This window comes from Staurois parvus, unplaced genomic scaffold (assembly GCF_062004578.1).
Source record: "Staurois parvus isolate SC_StPar_1 unplaced genomic scaffold, SC_StPar_1.0 ptg000130l, whole genome shotgun sequence".
NCBI classification, from domain to species: Eukaryota; Metazoa; Chordata; class Amphibia; order Anura; family Ranidae; genus Staurois; species Staurois parvus.
In genome coordinates, this window is record NW_028317926.1 from 4,384,688 (window position 1) to 4,408,582 (window position 23,895).

The 23,895-nt window shown below is 37.7% G+C and overlaps 1 protein-coding gene across 1 annotated transcript in view; it reads left to right on the forward strand.

The window, feature by feature from the left end:
- LOC149466427 (transmembrane channel-like protein 2) overlaps positions 1-23,895 on the forward strand; it is a 146,103-nt gene that overhangs the window by 94,583 nt on the left and 27,625 nt on the right. The window contains exons 8-12 of the mRNA XM_089672548.1: positions 4,984-5,131; positions 11,248-11,436; positions 16,647-16,826; positions 16,925-17,080; positions 21,993-22,121. Of these exons, the coding sequence (XP_089528674.1) occupies positions 4,984-5,131; positions 11,248-11,436; positions 16,647-16,826; positions 16,925-17,080; positions 21,993-22,121 (802 nt within the window). The remainder of the gene's footprint in view (positions 1-4,983; positions 5,132-11,247; positions 11,437-16,646; positions 16,827-16,924; positions 17,081-21,992; positions 22,122-23,895) is intronic.

Sequence of the window (23,895 nt, forward strand, 5' to 3'; positions counted from 1 at the left end):
CTTGAAGTCACAATAAGTGGAGGGCCCTCTTTCTGCTAAACGTTATTTCTGTTTTTTTCATTGGTTTCCTATGGTACTGCCCAGCTCCTTGTGCCCTGTTTGACAACCCCTTGCCTAATACCTTGAATTGATTTTCAAAGTTCCTATGGCCTTCAATTGGGTCAGAATAAAGTTTGCAATTTCAGGAATATATGATGAGTCTGGAGAAGCCAAAAACATTTGCTCATCACTAGTACCAATTCCTATTTTTAAAAAACAAACATTTTTAATTGTATATACTGTAGGTGTATATTGCAAGGTAGAATAATTTCTTGTTACATACTGTATATGCAGCACTCTTTGTATAAGGACAAAAAGCAAGAGTGCCTGGTATACTGCTTTACCTGTTTAAGTCCCCTTGCACGCTGGACGGTTTGATAACGCTGGTAACGTTAGCTGTGTAAAGTCACAGTTAAAAACGTCAGTTTCTCAGCCTTTTTTTAGCATTCTTGCATTAGCGTTTAGTAGCATTTTGCCGCATTTAGTGGCACTTTCCTGCGTTTTTCCGCATTTGTGTTTTTCAGCGTAAGAGCGTTTTTACAGCTAAAAAACTCCTCTAGAAACCCACTAGTCCTGGGTTTTTTTGCCAGCCAAAAAACAACCCAGCCAAAAAACATTGATTACTGTCTATGTGTGCATGGACACATAGGATAACATGCTGGGGAGTTTACTGGCTGTAGAAAAAAACGTCAAATGCCAAAGGCAGCAGCTGTAAAAACGTCAAGTGTGCATGAAAACTCAGAAGACAAAAAAAATATAACCAATAACGTAATGCAATACATTTTATCTGCATCTTAGATGTACCTTTAGATTTCCATTGTATATGCTATGTATTGCAGTTCTATGCGATACCCTTTTAGAAATATATTATCCAAAATTAAAGAAAACATTCTCTTAGAGTATGGGAAACATGTTTACAAGGAAGGGTTTAGTCAAACTCCATGAGTTTAATAATTATTTTTCTGATTGCAGCAATTGTACATGACAGTAGGCATGCAGAACTCTGGCTGTTATTCTAGTATATAGCATTTGTCTTTGGTAATTTTTATATTATAGGCTAGTATGAAAGCTTTTTTTATTTTACAACCAGGGATTTTTTTTCTCCAAACATTAAAACTTTACCATATTATTTGTAGCGCTGAATACATAATTGGAAACTGATGCTGTCTGGTTCCCAAAGAACCTTTATTGCAATGTACAGTCTCTTGAATTCTTATTATCTACATATGTGAATGTGATAAACAATGAAAATAAACCCATCAATGTGTTAATGTTTTTAAAAATGTGTTCCTATAGCTGATTTGTAAACATATAAATGTTTATGGAGGCTTATTATAAATGCAAGATACGGAGTATTGCTGCAGAGTAATTATACATTATTGTCCTTCTCTCCCTGAGTAAAGGTTTATGGTTTTGATTTACTAAATGAGTAGAGATTGTTCACTTAGCAAAGTAAATGTTCACTTAGCTTTGCAAGGGTTGCTCTATGTTCACCCTGAATACCCATACAAAGGAAATTTAAGAAGAAACAACAAAGAAAAATTCCCAACTCAGCTTACTAGTCAGCCTGCAACCAACCGAATTGTCCAGTGCGCCCCTTGCCAATATACCAACAGTACAAACAAACAAACAGCAACTGCCCTAACCTATAATTGGCCTTTGCAGCAAGGAGCACATGGAAGGGCGACACGTCAAAACAACAACAAAGAAAAATTCCCAGCTCAATTTACCAACCAGCCTGCAACCAGTTGGGGGCAGTTGTCATCTGTTTTGCACTGTTTGTATATTGGTGAGGGATTCATTGGACACCTTAGCTGCCATCATAATATATGCTGGGTGTCCAGTGTGCCTCTGAGCCTTTGTATCTTTAAGGAGGGTTGGGCTCCCTCCAGGCTTACCTGCCCTCAGTCTATCCATTATTATGCATGTGCTTCTACTATTTAGGCTCTCAAAATGTATATAGTTAGGACTGCAGATAATACTGGGGTGCTGTGTAGAGGCTCTGCAGCTTACGCATGTATTTGCAATTTGTGCGCAATCTAAACCCCTGTTTTTAATGTGAACTGACAGGACAATTTAGTTGGTTGCAGTCTGGTTGGTAAGTTGAGCTGGGAATTTTTCTTTGTTGTTGTTTGACATGTGTCGCCCTTCCAGTTGCTCCTTGCTGCCATTTATAGAATGGAGCAGTTGCCATTTGTTTGTAAATTTAAGAAGAGAACAGGATTATTTCTCCTAATATCTCTTGTCGCTTGGTTTTAAATAGTAAAAATGATTAGGGCGGTACCCTTTCTCTCTACAAGGGAGCTACTGTGGAGTATTTTATTGATGCAGGGCTACACTATCCCTGGGCGTAAGTAACGAACCTACTTGGTGATGCCTTTGATTATTGCACTTTATTGTTTTTTTCCAGTAATTGGATTTTGTTATCTAGTACCACCTTCTTGATATAGACATTTGACATGATTGTTATTTTTGGATATTACTTGTATCCAGTCAATGGACTGAAATCTGCATTTTTACCTGTAACCGTATACATTGTCTATTATGGATACTGCCTTGTTATAATAACAATTAGATTTGCAAAGAAGAAAACAGGGTTCTTGCTTGCACGTGGTTGGATGATTGGATGATTGAAGAAAACAGCATAACTTTTTTGTTTTTTACTAAACTATGAAAATATTTACTGCGCAAAATGAACACAATCTGCTTCAATTAATAGTTGTCTGCTAAAGCTGATAGAAAATGATAGACTTTTGTGTGGCTTATCCTGTAATCTCAGAAGTTGCTCTACAGGAATGCTGAACACGTTGGTCATTTTGTGGAAAGCCATTAAAACTTCATAAATTATGGTGGAGTAATAAATACAATACGTAAATATGCAGAAGCAAGGATTATTTTAAATAGAAATATGGGAGCTGCAACTATTGATTTGTATTTTTTAAGGTGTTGCCACTGGGGCATCTCTATCCTTCTTTACTACTTGGTGAGTCACTAAGCTGAAGCAAGCATGTGCATATGAGGTGTTGGGACAGGGACATAAAAGAATGAAATTCTGATATTGAGTTCTCAAAAACAGTTCAGCAGTGGCAGCTTCCATGTTGCTAGATTTACTGGTTATCATTAGGGCAAAAATTAAAAACCTAACTCAACATGTGTATTCAATAAAAAACACATCAGAGTTTCCCTTTACAAAAATATTTGTTTTGGAATTGTGCAACCCATTCTGAAAACCAAATAGGTTAAAAACATCACAAATTAAAGTTCACTTTTTTCTAGAGTGGCCTGGACATAGCCCTGACATTCAACCCTATTGAATACCTTTCAAATTATTTTAAATGCTCAATACAAGCCAAGGTTTTATGTCTAACATCAGATCACACATGACCTTTTAGATAATTTGGTACAGATTCCCACAGACACACTCTATCATCTTGTGGACAGCCTGTGTGGAGGCATGTTATAATCACAAGGTGGGGTTTGAAATAGTATATTCAACAGTATATATACTTGTGGTGGTCAGATGTCCAAAATCTTTTGGCATACTCTATATTGTATATTGACCCCTCAAATTAATTCTTCTCCTGTGTCAGACAGGGAAATTCAGTACCCACTTAAAGCACAACTCAAGTTAGAATTTTTTTTTACCATGCAGTGGGACTGTGCCCCCACTGCATGGATTGGCTGCTCGTTTTTTCTAGAAGTGAGGACAAAGTTTATACTCACCTGACTCACCGATCCTATGGAAAATTTGGTACAGATTCCCACAGACACACTCTATCATCTTGTGGAAAGCCTGTGTGGAGGCATGTTATAATCACAAGGTGGGGTTTGAAATAATATGTTCAACAGTATATATACTTGTGGTGGTCAGATGTCCAAAATCTTTTGGCATACTCTATATTGTAAATTGACTCCTCAAATGAATCCCTCTTCTGTGTCAGATAGGGAAATGCAATACCCACTTAAAGCACACCTCAAGTTAGAATTTTTTTCTTACCATGCAGTGGGACTGTGCCCCCACTGCATGGATTGGCTGCTCGTTTTTTTTAGAAGTGAGGACAAAGCTTACTGTATACTTACCTGACTCACCGATCCCATGGAAAACCGCGCTCCCCATGGTCCAGCGGTGGACTGTTCCTGTCTCTGGAGCATGCATTGAGCATACTGACATCAGGAACAGCTCACTTACAAGACCGCTGGACCACGGAGGCGTGCAGGATCCAAAAGGCCAGTCTTGCACGGGGAGCATTGGAGGGTCAGTCAAGTAAATATTCAGTATCCTCTCCCCTAGAACAAAATGATCATTTGACCTGAGCAGTGTAGCACAGCCCCACTTTATGGGCTCAGAAAAACATTTTTTCCTAGAGTTCTGCTTTAATGTAACCCCTGTCATGCTCATCTTCACATATCATGTCTTTTAAATGTTGCCATTCAAGCAGTATGGGAACTTCACAATTATAAGTTCAGTATAATTGATTACCTTTGAGTCTGATATATGACTATCAATATAATATCTGTACAACTATTCCATGGTTATTAGCTGGAATCAGTATGAGATATGGAACACTAGAGTAAATTCTCAATGATAAGTTACGGTAGGTTGTGCCACTAGTGTTGGTGAAACTGATTTTTAACTGCTGAAAACCTCATATTCTCAAAATTCAGGATTTGATTTTGAATTTTTATTTTACCAAAAACTGAAATGGTTGCTTTTTTCCCCTTCTCATCAACAGACATGTCATTTAGCCTCAAAAGTATCTCCAGGCAGAAGCTAGTATTATAGGCATAACCTGTGTGATGATCATATTGAAAATTGACCCCAATTACTTTTATGTGCCTTGCATTTATTTTTCCTCCGTAATTAAAAATGCAAAGCAAATGTTTTCTGTGATTTGTAATAAATGGATATGCTTCATAATAAATATAAACAATTCTGTGTTCCAGAATGGCAAGTAATGCCAATGAAAACACTGCTGATGGAGATGATGGGAATTTCAATTTCAGCTTTAAAATGTTTACTAGCTGGGATTATTTGATTGGAAACCCAGAGACAGCAGATAACAAATTTGCATCAATAACAACTAGCTTTAAGGTAAAAACAAAAGTCTATTAATCCTGATGCTTAGGGGTAGTTTAACTTGACAGCATCAATATGGTGCATAATTCATTCTTCAGCATTAATGTAAATTAAGTCAGTGATTTTATGTTGTAAACAGATATTATTCTCTTTACTACATTTTTTTTTCATTTAATCAGATAATGTGGATAGAAAAGAGCTGTTGTTCTCTAGAATGTTAGATGCCTCCTTTTCAGTATACAGATCAGTAGAGAAAAGGATAAATCAAATAAAAGGTTTGGTGTCATGAGAAAATGACATATTGATTGGACCTTTTAGGTTAGAGGACATCCTGGGAGTTGTTTGATTGGGGATTTTCTGCATAGAGTTTGTGATAACTTTCAAGTGCAGTCTAATACTTGCTCCATAAGCACACATAAACAGTCAAGGCCATTATACAGTTTTCATACTGCACCCATTTTAACTTTAAAGGTTATGTGAATTGGACAGCATGGGAGTTATACCATTTCCATATTTCCTCAAGCAGGGGTATGACAATTTTTAGAGAAAAACATATAAACAATAAAACATGGGACTGGACTATGTCTATTTCTCAAATTACAAGTGTATTTCCTATTAGGAAAAATTATATAAGACACAATATCATAGGAATACATACTGTATGTTGTGGAAATGTTTCAGTAGTTTTGAAAAAAATATTCACAATTCATCCATACACATTCTTACTTACAGTTCTTGTAGTACTGGCAACATGAATTATAATCTTTCTTTCTTGCTCCCAAATATAAAACATTTATTGAAGAGTAAATTAAAATCAGAATGTTCCATTACTAGCTAGACTGTCTTTTATACAGAGCTCTTGCATATGGAAAATTATTCTCCCCTGGAGATGGGACTTTATAGGGCAGCACTAGCCAATGAGCCAAATATCAAGAACAAAAGCATTAGAGTTTATTAAATATAGAAATGATCAAGGTGGTAGGAACTACCTACCGCCATCATCCCTTGAATTATTGTATATGGAAAAGTATTCTCCCCTAGAGATTGGACTTTAAAGGGTAGCACTAGCCAATGAGCCAAATATTAAGAATGAAAACATTGTCTAAAAAGCACAATAGTTTATTGATACAAAGGGATAAAATGAATAATGATGTTTAATAAATGTGATTACAAGAAATTGCATGTACAAATACTGTATGTGGGTTATTAGTAGTCATACAGTCAGCACGTTTCGAGATTACAGCTTCTCTTCTCCAGGGATGTAATGTATGACTATAATTGTATTCCATAATTGCAAACTTGTTGGATATAACTACATAACTATTTTAAGCAGCAAAGAAAGTACTGATATGTTGAAACAAATATTGTATGGGTACACCATTTATCGCCAACGCCACTGGGGTCACCATACGGGGCCCAGAATGCTGCACGCGGTCACACCATCTTTCTGTCCTAAGATCATTCAGCCCTTATTGATAAGTAACATCATAACCACTCTCTGTTGCCAACACATATATATTGGGCCTCTCCATCTGGGATCATCACAGTCATTCCACAACAAAAATTTTCCTTTTCTGAATGTTCCTATGGGTCTTGCATATACCTTGACACTGATATATATAAGTCCTTCAATACACTACTGTTTTTTGAACCATGGAAGGTTTTTCATTTCTGGCCTTGTATGGTGACCCCAGTAGCATTGGCAATAAATGTACTCAGACAATATTTGTTTTGGCATCTCAGTACTTTCTTTACTGCTTAAAATACTTACGTGGTTATATCCAACAAGTTTGCAATTATGGAATATAATTATAGTCATATATTACATCCCTGAAGAAGAGAAGCTGTAATCTTGAAACTTGTTGAGTGTATGACTACCAGGGGCGGACTGACCATTTGGAAACTTGGGCACTGCCCGAGGCCCCAGAGTCAGTAGGGGGCCCCATGAGACGCCCCTGGTACCTTTTTCATAGGCTTTTTTGAGTTTGGGCAAGGCCACAGGGGCCCCATGATCCCCTATTGCCCGGGGGCCCCATAAGTTGTCAGTCTGCCCCTGATGACTACTAATGACTCACATACAGTATTTATACATGCAATTTCTTGTAATCACATTTATTAAACATCATTATTCATTTTATCCCTTTGTATCAACAAACTATTGTGCTTTTTAGACAATGCATTCATTCTTAATATTTGGCTCTTGACTAGTGCTGCCGTCTAAAGTCCCATCTCTAGGGGAGAATACTTTTCCATATACAATAATTCAAGGGATGATGGCGGCGGGCAGTTCCTACCACCTCAATCACTTCTATATTCATACAGAGCTCTGGACTTTGCAGCCCACTAATCAAGTTTATTCAGATAAAAATAAGATGGCTTCATGTTGATTATGCCCTGAAGAAGTTTGAGGTTTCTCTGAGCAGGCCCTTTCAGCTGTTGCACTGCTGGAAGTACCCAAAAGTGTTCAGATGTAGCCAGACATTGCCATAATAAAAAATAGGATGAAATAGTAAATATCCACTTTGGCACTTCCCCTTTTGACCAAGACAACATACATTTGAAAAGGCTGTATTTTTCTTATATTTCTCTTTTAATTGATAAAATATCTTGGAATAGAAACAATGGATATACGAGCGCTGGGTAACATAGAGTAAATATATAAAATCAGCTGCCAGCAGAAAAGAAGGAAATACCTGAATCCTCTAATGGAATGTACAATAATCAATAAAAATGCAGCGCTTGATATTGCAAATAAAAATGACATAGATGAAAGGATGAGTAAAAGTCTTAAAGAGTTCAACGTGGCAATCGTGGTTCGTTAGATGGCTGTTAAATTATCGTGACTTCCGTAGTTCGTGAGAAGTGAGTATACAATGTACTAACCAGATAGCACATGGTTATGTGCGTTGGAGTAAATAAGACCTACTCCAATGGTACTCTGGGAACCGGAACTCTGCAAACAGGTGAAGTCGTCAGGTGGGGTTGAGTCACCAGATGTCATCAGACCAGCGCAGATTTCCTCATTCCAGTATAATGTGTGATCATCACATTGGATACATCATGCAGTATGGATTTCAGCCACCGGGGGGAACATGTACTTTAGTGTAAGTCTCCTACCATGGAGCACCTTAAGGGAGGGGGGCTCACGATTTTCAAAAAATGAGCCCAGAGAGAAAGAAAACTCCAATAGTGTAGTATTTATTATAACAGAAGGAGTTACAACTGTAAACAGGTAAAAAATGGAAAAAAGAACTGGCACTTACATCCAGAGGTAATGAGGTAGCATATAGGTCAATAATCCTTGTACAGGGGAGACCCCCCCTGTACAAGGATTATTGACCTATATGCTACCTCATTACCTCTGGATGTAAGTGCCAGTTCTTTTTTCCATTTTTTACCTGCTTACAATTGTAACTCCTTCTGTTATAATAAATACTACACTATTGGAGTTTTCTTTCTCTCTGGGCTCATTTTTTGAAAATCGTGAGCCCCCCTCCCTTAAGGTGCTCCATGGTAGGAGACTTACACTAAAGTACATGATCCCCCCGGTGGCTGAAATCCATACTGCATGATGTATCCAATGTGATGATCACACATTATACTGGAATGAGGAAATCTGCGCTGGTCTGATGACATCTGGTGACTCAACCCCACCTGACGACTTCACCTGTTTGCAGAGTTCCGGTTCCCAGAGTACCATTGGAGTAGGTCTTATTTACTCCAACGCACATAACCATGTGCTATCTGGTTAGTACATTGTATACTCACTTCTCACGAACCACGGAAGTCATGATAATTTAACAGCCATCTAAGGAACCACGATTGCCACGTTGCACTCTTTAAGACTTTTACTCATCCTTTCATCTACAGTATGTCATTTTTATTTGCAATATCAAGCGCTGCATTTTTATTGATTATGATAAAATATCTTGTTTGATAAAAAAAAAAACAGCTCATGAGGTTCACCTTTCCATATAAAATCAATTTTTTTTAAAAGTAATTAATCATTTCAAAGAAACTTTCTTGCAAACATTTTCACAAGAGAACTGCCTGCAGTCTTCACCCCAGTATATAGACTCCAAGAAAGTTGATTTGATAGTTAGTTCTTTTGCCAGACATACATTTAGGCCTTTTAAAATTATACAACATCCACCCTTTAGAAAAACCACATGCGTGGATGAAATGCTTGGGGGATGTCTAACCAGGGCCCTTATTTATGGACACAACAATGCAGCTTCCAGCAACCATGGATTCAATGTCTTACACTGGGTGAGATCTTACAAATATGCAGCTGAGCGGTGATATATATATTTATGTTCAAACTGGTGCTCTGTTTTATCCACAAATATGAACTATACACAACCACTCTCAATGTACAGTATCTGAAGACAATACCAATATGAATATAAGTAATATCACTAATTATCATACAGAGGACATTCAGCTATATACAGCGATATTTGATCCAACATTTGTTGTTTTTTCACTGCATTTATTACATTTTCAGGGATCCTCAGAAAAATGACATAGTATCAGTGCATACATACTTCAATTGTTTTTGAACTGTCTTCTGAGATCACTACTTAAAGATGACTAAACCCTTCTATCCTTTACAGCTAAGGAAGCTGCCATTTTGGCCTCTGATCTGCAATTGCCATCGTGCTGCACGTGTGATCAGCTAGAACACCAACCATTTGATGGCTTGACAGTTTCGTCTGAGAGCCAACATAAGCACAGTTATTATTCAAGGCATGCCTTGAATTTTACTGTTTTGGGAAACTGTTATATCAGCGGGTTTTTGTTTAAGCTTGTTGTTGAGATAAATTCAGGAAAATTTGAAGTGGCTTGTGTATTGGATGGATATGTTTACAATTTGCTCACAAACCTTTGTGGGTTTATAGGCAGCAACTTCTTTATTGTGAATAATGATATATTAGGGACTGCAGGGAATGGACCTTGTAATGTTTAAATATATATGATATGCTTGTAACTTTATTTTATTACAGAAAGCAGCCATTGTGTTTTTCTCTTTTTATAGATTATGATACATATATACATCTAGCAGGTTTATGTCTAATTATTGAGATACCAATTTAAATCAACAACACAACTTGCTGTTTCCATTATAAGACTCATTAATCTTTATTGATGCATTCCCAAGAGCAAAATTTGATCTCATGACTTTCTATTGATATAGAGATTTGATCTCATTCAATATAATGCACTAAATACTTACCACAGAGAATGTGATGAACAATTTATTTATTGAAAGATCTGTTAGCACTAAACATTACAAACCCTATTTTATGTGAATATAACAATTTCAATGCATTTATCCATAAATTAGGGCAATACAAAAATAGCCTCAATACCTTCAATGCATTTTTACATAAATTAGCGCAATACAAAAATAGCCTCAATACCTTCAATGCATTTATACATAAATTAGCGCAATACAAAAATAGCCTCAATACCTTCAATGCATTTATACATAAATTAGCGCAATACAAAAATAGATTCAACCTTTTTATGAAAAAATAAGGTTGGCTATCACCTATTGAATTCATAGCTTCGGATAATATAGCAAATATGGAAAAGATATTCTATGAACAAACATATATTTGAAATGAGGTAGTTTGGATCATGTGTCCTTGATAATCTGATATAATATTGAATATTGCACATATATATATTTTTGGATTTTTAAAACACATGGTCCTGTGTGTTCTTTTATGTTTTTTAAGGGTTTTTTTTTATATGTTTTTAAGTTGTTTCTTGTTAGGAGCAATAAAAAAATGTATATTTATTTAAGAAAGAAATGTAAATGTTTCAAGCTTTTTTTTATAATACATATACAGTTTATTCCTCTTTGAGATCTGTCTTTAGTATTTATAGACTCTATAGAATTTTCTTATATTTATAGTTTTTAAATGATATTAGATATATTTTCCAGTGATTTTGTGCCCCTTTTCTGACTATATCAATTCCCAGGGCTCCAGCAGTTTCCCAGACTGTGCTATAATAATGTCCTAGATTTTCTTCGTTTTTATTTGCTTTTTGTTACCTCTAATCGGCGTTACTTTTCTATTTTGAAGATAATGTGATTCTGTACTTTTCGTTCTCTCTTTTAGGAATCTATTGTAGACGAAGAGGAAAGTAATAAGGATGAAAACATTCATCTCACTAGATTCCTTCGGGTCCTAGCCAATGTAATGATAATATGCTGCTTGTGTGGAAGCGGTTACCTCATTTATTTTGTTGTAAAGCGTTCACAGACTTTCTCCAAGATGCAGAATGTGGGATGGTATGAAAGAAATGAGGTAGTTTATATATATATACAATGTTCAAATAATTAATCAGTTTTCTACTGTCATGTGAAAAATTAAGTACACCCCATTAAAATTGTTGACTTTATCAATGTATTTGAACAGAAAAACGTGAATAAAATAGTGAATACAGGTAAAGGAAATATACTTAAAATTGGTATGATAGATTTATATTCATGATCTACAGTAAATTAACAAAAATGCACATTTATCATATGGAAAAATAAGTACACTTATACATTTACCACCATATCAAATCCTGAAATTAGAATCTAGTGTTCCAGATTAGGTGCCAATAATTAGAAGCTCCTGGCTATTGTTTGGTGTCATTATGCCAAGCTCAATAGTGCTCCCTAAGGCCATCAGAAAGAAAGTTGTGGATGCCTATAAGCTTGGCAAAAGATTTAAAAGGACTTCTGGATAAAATCATGGCTGTCCCATGATGTCCCTCAGCGAGAATCTGCACTAACAGTCTGTTAGCAGACCCTATCTGGACTCATAACAGCACCCCCAGGGTTGCCCTCTGGTGATAGCTATATGACAAGACCCTGATATCCAAAGTATTACTATAGGTCAGCATCAATATAAGCTCTCACTCTACATGGATGATCCCATAAGCCCTCTAAAGACCACCTACATCTCATGGTTCATGTTACTTTCCAGGTTTTCCATTTTTAAATCTACTTTCTTCTAGACTGAGCCCTTTAACCCCAATGTTTGGCAATGTCTCCTTTTCCCTAACAGTACTTTGTACTAAGCCCCTTGCATGGCAACAGAGGGATAAGTGGGCAGCGGCTATAAGGGCCATAACTGGTGGGAGGTAAGGATGTAAAGGAATTGTTTATCCAGTGTTCCCAAACTTTAAGGAATTTTGGATGTGATCTTTGAGAATGCTGGACATCTGTTCATTAATCATCATGGCAGTCATCCAGGTTTTCACACCCTGGAAGGCAACAAGAGGTCTTCCAGGCTTGAGCTTTAGTACTTTCAGCAGAGATGAAAAGGTAGAAAAACAATTTCTGCTGGGGTTTGAAAAGGCCCAGAATAGGGCAATGCAGGAAGGCCAACCTGGCATGCCTGGGACGTAATCCAATGTCTTAATTGCAGGTAGTGGCAATGGTCCTGCAATGGGTTCTCGCATGTCTCCTGGAGGGCGTCCCAGGATGGAAATGAGTGAGTGATTAGGAAGCTGTGCACGTTTGTAAAGCCGTGGGAGGTCCACCAAGAGAAAGAATGGAGATCTCCTAATCCTGGGGGGAAGAGAAGGTTGTGAGTGATTGGCAAGAGAGGCAGGAAAGATGACATTAGATTATCCCAATATCTATCAGAATCCCACGTTTACAGACTGTAAAGCATAACGGGGTTCGGGTCTCGGGGGTGCAATTGATGTGGAAGTCAGAGCAAGCCATGCAAAGAGATCAGGGCACAACTGGGCAATTCCAGAAGTACCCATAATGGGATATCAGTCGTGGCATAGAGCATGGACAGCTGAGAGATTTGAGCTACCAAATAGTATTTGGAAACATGAGGAACTCTCAAGCCACCCTGCAGTTTATGCGTATATAAGGTAGATCTGGGAACTCTGGGGCATTTGCGAGCCCCATAAAGTGGAGAATGCGGTTCTGTAAAAGACGGAGGAAAAACTAAGAAACATGAATAGGTAGGGTGAAAAAATATAGGACTTTAGGCAAGATTGTCATTTTGACAGTATGTATCCAGCCAATCCATGACAGAGAAGGAAACTGCAATGAATTAAGGAGGGAAGTCACAGATCATAATAAAGGATAATAACTGTCCGAGAACAAGGTGGAATAAAAGGTAGTAAGTTTAATTCCAAGGTAATCTAAGGAGTGGGATGCCCAACGGTATGGGAATTGTACCTGCAAATGTTCAACCAGGTCAACAGGGAGAATATTTAATGCAATTGTTTTGGAAAAATTAACGCGAAGGCCAGATATGGCCGAAAATTGATCCAATATACCCTGAAGATTGGGGATAGTAATGAGGGGATTAGTTAGAACCAGGAGGGCGTCATCCGCATAAATGTTTGCCTTCTAGTGGTTGCCTGCATAGGGGACACCAGATATATCTGGATAGTTTCGGATGGCCGCAACGGGGGGTTCAAGGGCAAGAAGGAAAAGTGCAGGTGATAGTGGCCAGCCCTGTCTAGTGCCCTGAAATATCGGGAAGGGTGAGGAGAAAAAAACAGAGTACTTGACAGAGGCTGAAGGAGATGAGTATAAAGCCTTCTAGATGACTTTAAAAACATTCTTGAATATGCTGTTAGTTATGCCTTTGTTTGTTTTGTTGGCATATTAATTATGCCTTGATTCTATGTTTACTTTTGTGCCTTATATTTCATGCTTATGTGATGTATACCCTACAATATGTTTACCTGGATGTGAATAGCACTGGCCTCTGATGTCTCTAATACTTGCAAACTTTAAAGTTTAAACATAATCTGAAAATTTGAAATTAATCATTCCAGTGTTCAGAAAATAGATATCAAGCAACATAGATATCAAACAACTGCTTAGATAAATGGCATAGATATCAAGCAACTGCTAATCTGTCCAGGACAACCCCAAAAGCTGATCATTTAATGTTAAAAGGTGCCTCCAGGAACCCCAAAATTGAATTGCAGGGTTTTCAGGTAACTTTTGCAACAGCTGGAATTAAATGCATGCATCTACAATCATAGATTGCATAAGGTCAACCTGCATGAGAGGTATGTTAAGAAAAATCCTTTGCTGTCCATAAAAAGAACACAGAAGCAAGATAAGAGTATGCCATTGAACATAAAGGCAAATACCAGGCCTTCTGCTACAATGTGTTGAAAACTGATCAGTCAATAGAGTTGTATGGTCACAGTACCAGTGAACATGTGCGCTGCAAAAATTTCAGGAGAAAAGCCTCGTACAAACCATTAAGCGTGATGGTGGAAATTGTTGGCTTAATGTTGCTTTGCTGCTTCAGAGCTGGGGCAGCTCACAATCATCAAATGAACTATACATCCTGAATCATATCAAAGTGTGCTTGATGAAAATGTGAGGCCATCTGCCTGAAAGTTGAAGTTGAACCGGAAAGGAGTCCTTCAACATGATAATGATCTGAAGCACACTAGCAATCCACAAAAGAAAGACTAAAATAATACAGGATATAGATTGCACTAATCAAAGCTATGATTTGACTGACATGCAAGAAATCTCACAAACATGTTGCAGCTAAAGGAATTTTGCATGTAAATGTCAAACATTTCACTAATTCAAGGTTAAAGACTAGTGGGCAGTCATACAAAATACCCACAAGAAGTCTTAAATTTCTGGCTGTGTACCCCTACTATGGCCATTACATGAGCAAAAATGGGAACTCAATGCATTCTTTTTTAACATGAAACTCATGCAGCTTTCAGATCCTTTTGTTATGGTCACAGCTGATGCACAGAACATGAACTCAGTTACAAAGCATCCCAGATGATTTAAAGTTAACTTGTTATTGCTATAACTCTATAACTGTTAACGGGTAATGTAAATATAATGCAGGCACCTAGATATGTCTGCATATGTCCTTAAGGTTATACACCCCCCTTACTTCCTCCTACCTCCTCCACACGCCATTCCCACACCACATGGTGGTTCACAGGAATCTACAGCACTGTACCCAATGGCCATGGCACTTGGTACATCATACATGGCTGGCAACTGACTTTGGAATTAAAGCAAGAGCCTCCTCATGATTAGTACCATATATCGGGACTATCGGCTGCAGCTTAGCGCAGAGGACCTTGGTGGTCCCACCACTCTGTGAGTACTGGCGACCCTGTGTTGTCACCCAGGTCACATCAGTTAGGCAGGCTTGCACAGGCTGGACAGGTCACACTTCTTGAGGTCGCTGAGGCAGTTACTCACTTTTGTTGCTGTATAACTGCTGGCGGGGTTGAACAACATTACCTGCACGCTGTCTGGATTTCATCTGGAGGCTCAGCCCCATCATTCAGTCATTATCCTTGCAGGCCTTAGCCGGTTCATCTGCAAGACACCTGCATCACCCCTGACTTTGTGCATATCTATGACCATAGTGGACTCTCACTGGATTACATCCTAGACACAACTGCCCTTTCATCTAGACTGGACACACCAGATCATATATTCCCTCCCATTCATTTGCAGGGTTGAACTTTGAGGCTATACGAGATATTATATAGGCTGGTTTTGTCATGCCTTCATGTGTTTATATTGTGTTCTATCTGCAGCAGGTATATAGTCTCAGGGGCATTTCCAGCTCTTTTCTGGTGTGTAGGTGAGTGGGATATACCACTTAGCAGGGTTTGAGGGGTAGGGGGGCATCAGTGGGTTGGTGGCACACCTCAGCTGTCTTCTCTCCCACAAGTGGGGGGGTGATTGGGTGGGTGTTCTTCTTGGGGGAGGTCATTGTGGGAGGAGCATTGGGTTACCCCGAGAGTCTTCTTGGGGCTTTTGTTTCGGGTTCCTTGGGCATTGTAGGTGGTGGGGGGTTTAGGTGGGTGGAGTCCGGGAGGGTTGGAGGTGGATGAGGATGGTTATGTGGGGGGGTTCAAGTTCCATCTGGAAGGTATTTCTGTTGTATGTACCCAGGGAAAACATGTATACCATCTAATAGTGTCCGGCACTGGAGGTCCTTTCATGCCGGGGGTGGAGGATCCTCGCAATTGGATATGTACACTGGGTCTCTGATGCAATGTTTTTCACTATGTATGGCTTATGAATAAATGTTTTGAGGTTAGCCTTTTTGGTGTGCAGCCTATTTTCTTCTCTCTTGGTTTTTTGCTTTATATTTCTTCCTGAATTCTGGGTCTCTCTTCTATGCAAATCTGAACTACAGCTAGAATGTCAGAGAACTGGGCTGCCTGTTTATCTTCCTATTGGCCAGTGAAGCTGCCAATCAAATTGTTGGGTCAACAGGTAAGTATAGTAGCTGTGCCAAAGTGCTGATCATTGCTAGTTCGATTGAAAACTTGCATAATGTAATCGGCCATATTTTTTTAGCTCCAAACACACCATGAGTTAAATATATGTAAAGGCACCTCTAATTACATTTTATTTGTGATAACAATTACGTTTAAAGGTTTACTTCAAAAGTAGGTAGTTGAACCCACTAGCTTTGGCACATAAGTCAAAAAGTCACCTATTGTACACTGATCATTTAAATATTTGCTTCTATTACAGGTTGAGATTGTAATGTCTTTGCTTGGAATGTTTTGCCCCCCTTTATTTGAAACAATAGCAAATCTAGAAGATTACCATCCCCGTGTGGCTCTAAAGTGGCAGCTTGGTCGAATTTTTGCTTTATTCCTTGGTAACCTTTACACCTTCTTACTAGCTCTGATGGATGATGTCAATGAAAAAGTAAGACACAAAAAAATTACTGAAATGTGTTTCTAAAATGTACTATTCCTAATTAATGCATAAAAAGCTACTCTAAATATAATAATATCTTCTTAAAGCTAGCCCAAGAAGAGGTAATAAAGAACATCACTCACTGGACACTATACAATTATTACAATGCTTCCGCACTTATAAATGGTACTGATACTACACCACCACCTCTGCATCCAGCCGATGTGCCCAGGGGACCCTGTTGGGAGACCAATGTTGGAGTTGTAAGCAAATTTTGCTTTTATACTATGTATCATTTTGCAGCCTTGCAATTATACAGGTTTAAATGTATTTAATCACACAGGGCAAAGCCAAATACATATAGCAAATTATTACAACAAACCAGATTTAAAGTGGACCTTAACTCAAAATGTGAAGATTTGCTCTTTTATAAGAAGTGAATAGAAAAGTTAATCTTGCTTAAGCAGTACCGTAAAAGTTTCACCTTTTATCTTGAATTCCTCCTGAAAAATAACAGTGAACTTTATTTGCCTAAGCCCTCCTTTGGATTTAGCCTCATAGATGCAAAATGAGTAAAAGGCATTGCACCTCTGAATGCTAATCTTGCAAGATTTGGAATGAGATTTGGTAATGTCTTTACTGTGTTGCTAACTGTTATCTTTCCTAAAAAGAATGTATACCTAAAGAACTGCAGTGCAAGGATCTCCTTGCTTCTGTTTCATTAATTCTGTGGATCAGTGCTTCCTAACCTGTCCAGCCGAAGTCACATTTTCTTCCAGCATTCTTCAACCCTTGGCTTTGGTTTCTTCTTTAACACATTGTCCCTATTACTCATTTATTTAAGCTTTTCACACATGTGACCTGTCTTTTTGCACACATAGCATTCACGTGTTTCATGCTGCAAATTGCTCTAGTTGCAATTGTTGGTTCTTAGTGTAAATTTTATGGTAGGAGCATTTTCACTGATTACAGTTTCTGTTTATCTCTTATATTCATTCACAAGCTTGCCTTTAACATATCCAGGTTAAGCTCATCATCTAGGTGAGCATCAAGTGTTGTAACACATGTCTCAAAGCTTTCAGGGAAACAAGTAGCAGGCATTGCCCCATTTCAAAAGTGCATATTATTTAGTCCTGCATGTGCTGGTCTTTCATTAGTTTAATCTGGTACTGGTACTGTCTATTGAAGTACCATTTCTTGCTAGCCCTCTGGTGTGACCATGTTAGGACAATGATGTCCCGAACATTACCACCCTTTTGTGTTACTGCAGCGCAGGGTTGGAAATTCCTTGACTGCAGTTTATCAGATTGTTTATTCAGATAGCAATGGACAGGAGTGACAGCTTCCTTTCAGGTTCGGTCCGCATCCATTTTCAGACCAAATCCAAGCTCACCCCTAGTCAAGGTGTTGGACATATGGCTGAGACTTTGTTTTATTGGAAACAGCAGAAACACATGTAATAGAGAGAAGAACAGAAAATTACATCATAACCATTGTAATATATAATGCATTATGAAAAAAAACTTATATCCTGAGCTCAGGTTTAGTGTCTTAAAAAATTATCTATCATGACTGTGTATCCAAAAATACTACTAATAAAATAAAAACAAATACAAATGCGTGAACCAATATAACAAGTGGCTGCTGCTACTACATAGGGTACTGACCCTCAAAAAATATGCAATAGTAGGTAGGTAAGCGCTGCCCTATTATATCATTAACAAAATTAGTGGCATAAATAAAACTATGCCATAACACCATTAATAGTCCATGAAACTTGTGCCAACATTGCAGTCTCTTTATCTATATCAGTGCTCTATTCTGCTTATAAAAGGTGCCACTTTACATGCTGTGCTTCCTGCAGTAATCCCCCTCACTCACTGACTCCATTGGACTCTTAAAACTAAATAAGAGTCTATTGCACTTAGAAGATTCTGGAGCTTGTAGTCCTCTGCAATGTAGATATGTTCCTCACATCACAAAGTAGTCCAACTCAGCGGTCACAGGATAATAATACTCATAAAAAGTGAAGGAATAGGGTCATATAGTATAATTCCATTTCTTAATAAAATGAAACAAAGTAAATTGCACTCATGTTCATTAAAAATGGTACCAAGCATAAAATGCTGAATCAGAAGTGACACACTGATGTGTGTTCCACCGGCTAGATATGATGTCACCATGATTTGCAACTGACGCGTTTGCACGAGTTTTCATGAACTATTAATGCTGTTATGGCATAGTTTTATTTATGTCACAAATTTTGTTTATTTTCTGTTATTAATATATTTTATTAAATTTAATTTCAATACAAAGTATAACAATATACAATTTATCATGACATTAACAGTCCAACTACACTTTTTTAACCCTCAATCCATCCCTCCCTATCCCCCCCTATCCAATAGTTACCTTTGTCCAGCTAGTTCTTCCCATTTCTTTCTAAACCTGTCTACTAATCACTGTCAAAACCCTATATTCTATCTTCATATTACCACTTACCAATTATTCAGTTTAGTTCTTTAACTCTACCAACTTGGCACCCATTATTTTGAGATATTTTTCAGATGATTTAAAAACATACTACCTGCCCATTCTTTTCTGAGTTTTTCCATTCTTCATCTATGTGGTATAACTCCTCCATCTTATTTATATACTCAATCCTCTCCATCTAATCTCTCATTGTTGGGGGGTCCCGTACCTGCCAAAATGTAGGAATTAGGCCTTTTGCAGCTCTAATTAAATGATATAATAGAATATTTTTATATTGTTGTACTGATATCTCTGCCCTATAAAATAGGCAAACCCACAGATCTTTTTGAATAGTTATCCCCAAAATCTCCTCTGTATATTGAATTACCTCTTATCAAAACCCCTGAATTTTTAAACATTCCCACAAATTGTGAGTCCCAACAGCCCCTCCAACATAGTGGCAAACTTTCTTCTCTTTGTTCATGTGCAATACTTGGTGTACAATACCATTTAGTTAAACATTTGTAATTCACTTCTACTGTGTTCATATTTACCACCCCGTGCATCAACTTAAACATTTTATTCTTCTGTTGTTCGTTCATTTTTGTACCCAATTCTCTTTCCCGTCTTTCTAAGAATAACAGAGGTTCAGTCTCTGTCCATTCAATAAGGATCTTATATATTCTGGACGTTGCGTGTTTGTGGGCTGTCCCATGACTCAACATTTTTTCAAATGGAAGCATGTCCTCCGGCATCCTCAGTGGTTGGGGTAGTGTTGAGACAAAATGTCCTAATTGGTAGTATCTAAATTCATCCAATGTGTTATTTACTATATCCATTATTCGTGCATTTCTATTTCTAAACCATTTCACGGCAATATTACCATTCCATGGTGGAAAAAAGCTGTATCCACCAGGGGTATCAACAGTGAATTGTACTCCCAGCCCATTGATTTATGCAACCCTAACACCTCTCGTGTCGGTGTACTGCTATTTTCATCTAATACTCAAAGCTTTTGTGGAATCCAAATAATCCTCTCCATCTGCACATTATTTAATATGCCTTCAATTTTAACTCAACTTTTTTCATCTAAATGATATGTCCAGTCTACCACCCGTGATAGTACACCGACCAGGGGTGGACTGATCATTTAGAAACTTGGGCACTGTCCGAGGTCCCGGGGTCAGTAAGGGGTCCCATGAGATGCCCCTGGTACCTTTTTCATAGGCTTTTTTGAGTTTGGGCAAGGACACAAGGGCCCCATGATCCCCTATTGCCCGGGGGCCCCATGAGTTGTCAGTCCTCCCCTGACATCGACATATAATACTTCCTCATGTTTGGCAAGTTCAAACCTCCTTTCTCTTTGGTGTTGCATAGAGTCTCATAATGAATTCCTGGTTTCTTATTAGCCCATATAAACCTCTGTGTCATTTTTCTTATTATCTTGAAGAAAGATCCTGGTAAATATATGGGGAGCATTTGAAACTTATACAGGATTTTTGGCACTATCACCATCTTAACCAGATTAATACTTCCTATCCACGAGACCCACCCTATTGAGAGTCTTCTCAGCTCATCTTTAACTTAATTTATTAATGGGATTCAGTTAACTTTATTCCTAGATAATTTAATTCTCTCTTCCTCCATGTGAAAGACAAATTTTGTTTATGATATAACAAGGCAGCACTTACCTACCTACTATTGCATATAATGCATTATACTGTGTATTATGCAAGCTTTAAACATAACACACTACTACCTAGTGGCAGAACAGTATAATCACAGAATCACAGTATAATATATAAAAATGGTTGATGCAACTTTAACAAAATAATCAGAATTCTAACAGGGCTATAGAAAGTAAGCAGGATCTGATGGTTCCTTATTGACTTAATAATGAGATTTTCCCACTTGTATTTGATAAAGAACTCAACTTTTTCAGTGTGGAACAAATTTAGTCTCATACATATGGGCATTTTTCCTGTGTCCATATGCTTTGTTGTGCATTATGCTTAGTTCTTAGCTACTACAGTAGGAAACACAGTGCTTTATCATATGCAGTTAGTATGGGCAAAATACATGGCAAGGAAATGTGTTGAATTCTTGCATTTCACATCCTCCAGCGTCTGTTAAATTATTTGGCTCCTCTATGTGATCTGAGTCAACATACGTACATCTGTCAGATACAAATTTCATTATGTAATGTGTGAGGATTATTCAAATGCATTAGTCAGAACTAATATTTGGCCAGGTGTAAACTGATTCAGAATTTCTACAGAAATACTGTTATTAAACCTGACTCATTATTTTGTAACTGATCACAGTATTATGATACTTTGACTACAAGAATAAAAAAAATGTATTAAACATTCATTATAAAGCATGCCTTTCAACAGTAGTGCTGTTTATGCCAGACACAGTGACCAGTCATAAGTGCAATGCATAGCTAGAGGTCCTGACTTATTTTTCTAATATTTCTGGAACTCTGTAGTCGAATGGATGGAAAATCAATAGTTATCGAACATAATTGTATCCATCCTTTACTTACTGTACGTAGTATGTGAGGGCCTCAGAAAAAATAAAAGACAACCACGTGCGGCTCCTAAACCACAATGAGACCATCATGATTTACGTATGCGCTGAAGATGTACCATATTGATCACTGGATTTTACATTATTTTCCATTTTTTGTATTCTGTTTAGGAGTTTGTAAGGTTGACGGTGTCAGACATACTAGTAACATATGTCACAATCCTAGTTGGAGATTTCCTTCGTGCCTGCTTTGTTAGATTTATGAACTACTGCTGGTGCTGGGACTTGGAAGCTGGGTTTGTAAGTTGAATTATATTTCCCAAAAGTAACCTTTTATTTGTATTGTCTGTGTCTGCTTTTGGTAAACCTGATACATGCGTCTAGTCATTAATATTAAACAAATGGAGTACAGCAGTTCTCTAATCAAATGCATTAATTATAAAAACTGTGTGCTTATCTATTTTGTTCAGGCATTATGGTAGTAGTAAAGGAATATACACATGGTGGTCCTACCGTCTGATGAATGTACAGTTACTTGAACTGATCATTTTTGCAAAGTGTGCACTGTTGATATCAGTGTCTTTGGCATGATGTGTGTATATTTAAACTTACTAGGTGAATTTACAATGCAAATATACTGTCATGAAATTCAAATGGCATAATTAACATCGAAAGATAAAAATCATGCACTCCAACACTGTATCAGTATAGTAAAAAGCTTGTTATATAAATCCATCTCTTAACATCTTTCTGTTCAACACATACCATAAATATTTACTTTCTTGAACTTTACCATATTTTATACTGTTACAACTTGGAAATTAAAAGTATATAACTGGGATAATATGTCACTGATCTGCCTACAGTCCATAAGCCTATTTCCAAATGACGAACAAAAAAAAAGTCATAACGCATTGTTGTAAAATCACTATTAGACTTCATTACAAGCAACTGTCTTCAAAATTTACAGAATTAGCAGAATGAATTTCACCATCTATCAAAATACTGTAAGTCCAAGATAACATTCTGGAGAATTGGTGAGGCCACAGAAAAAAAGATGACAAAGTTAACATTAACCAAACACTAACAGAAACTGAAACTTGACCTGATGATCCAGATGTTTGTCAAACTGGCCCATACAATTCATTAATTTCCAACCTTTAACCAAAAATACTCACCTATTATCCAATGGTCAGACACTAGTGAGGTTCCTTGCTGGAGCCAGGGCCATCTTTAGGAAGGGGCAAAAGGGGCAGCTGCCCTGGACCCAGTTATTGTTGTGGGGCCCAAAGCAGCTGCCCCATACTTGCCAACTCTCCCAGTTTACATTCCCTTGTCCCTTGAAGTCTGTGCCCCACTATCTCAGTGTGAACTGCTGTCACTTATGCTGCCCAGCTCTGTCTTTGCCATGACTCACATGCAGACTGTGTCAGCATTCACATGCAAATAACTGACATTCATATGTAAATAGAGGTGGACCAGAGGCAATGATATGTAGATAGAGGGGTCATTCATATGTACAGTAGGGATCAAAAGTTTGGGCACCCTAGCTAAAAATTTGTATTAATGTGCATAAAGAAGCCAAGGAAAGATGGAAAAATCTCCAAAAGGCATCAAATTACAGATTAGACATTCTTATAATATGTCAACAAAAGTTAGATTTTATTTCCATCATTTACACTTTCAAAATAACAGAAAATAAAAAAATGGTGTCTGCAAAAGTTTGGGCACCCTGCAGAATTTATAGCATGCACTGCCCCCTTTGCCAAGCTGAGACCTGCCAGTGTCATGGATTGTTCTCAATCATCGTCTGGGAAGACCAGGTGATGTCAATCTCGAAGGCTTTAAATGCCCATACTCATCTGACCTTGCCCCAACAATCAGTACCATGGGTTCTTCTAAGCAGTTGTCTAGAAAACTGAAACTGAAAATAGTTGATGCTCACAAAGCTGGAGAAGGCTATAAGAAGATCGCAAAGCGTTTTCAGATGTCAATATCCTCTGTTCGGAATGTAATTAAGAAATGGCAGTCATCAGGAACAGTGGAAGTTAAAGCAAGATCTGGAAGACCAAGA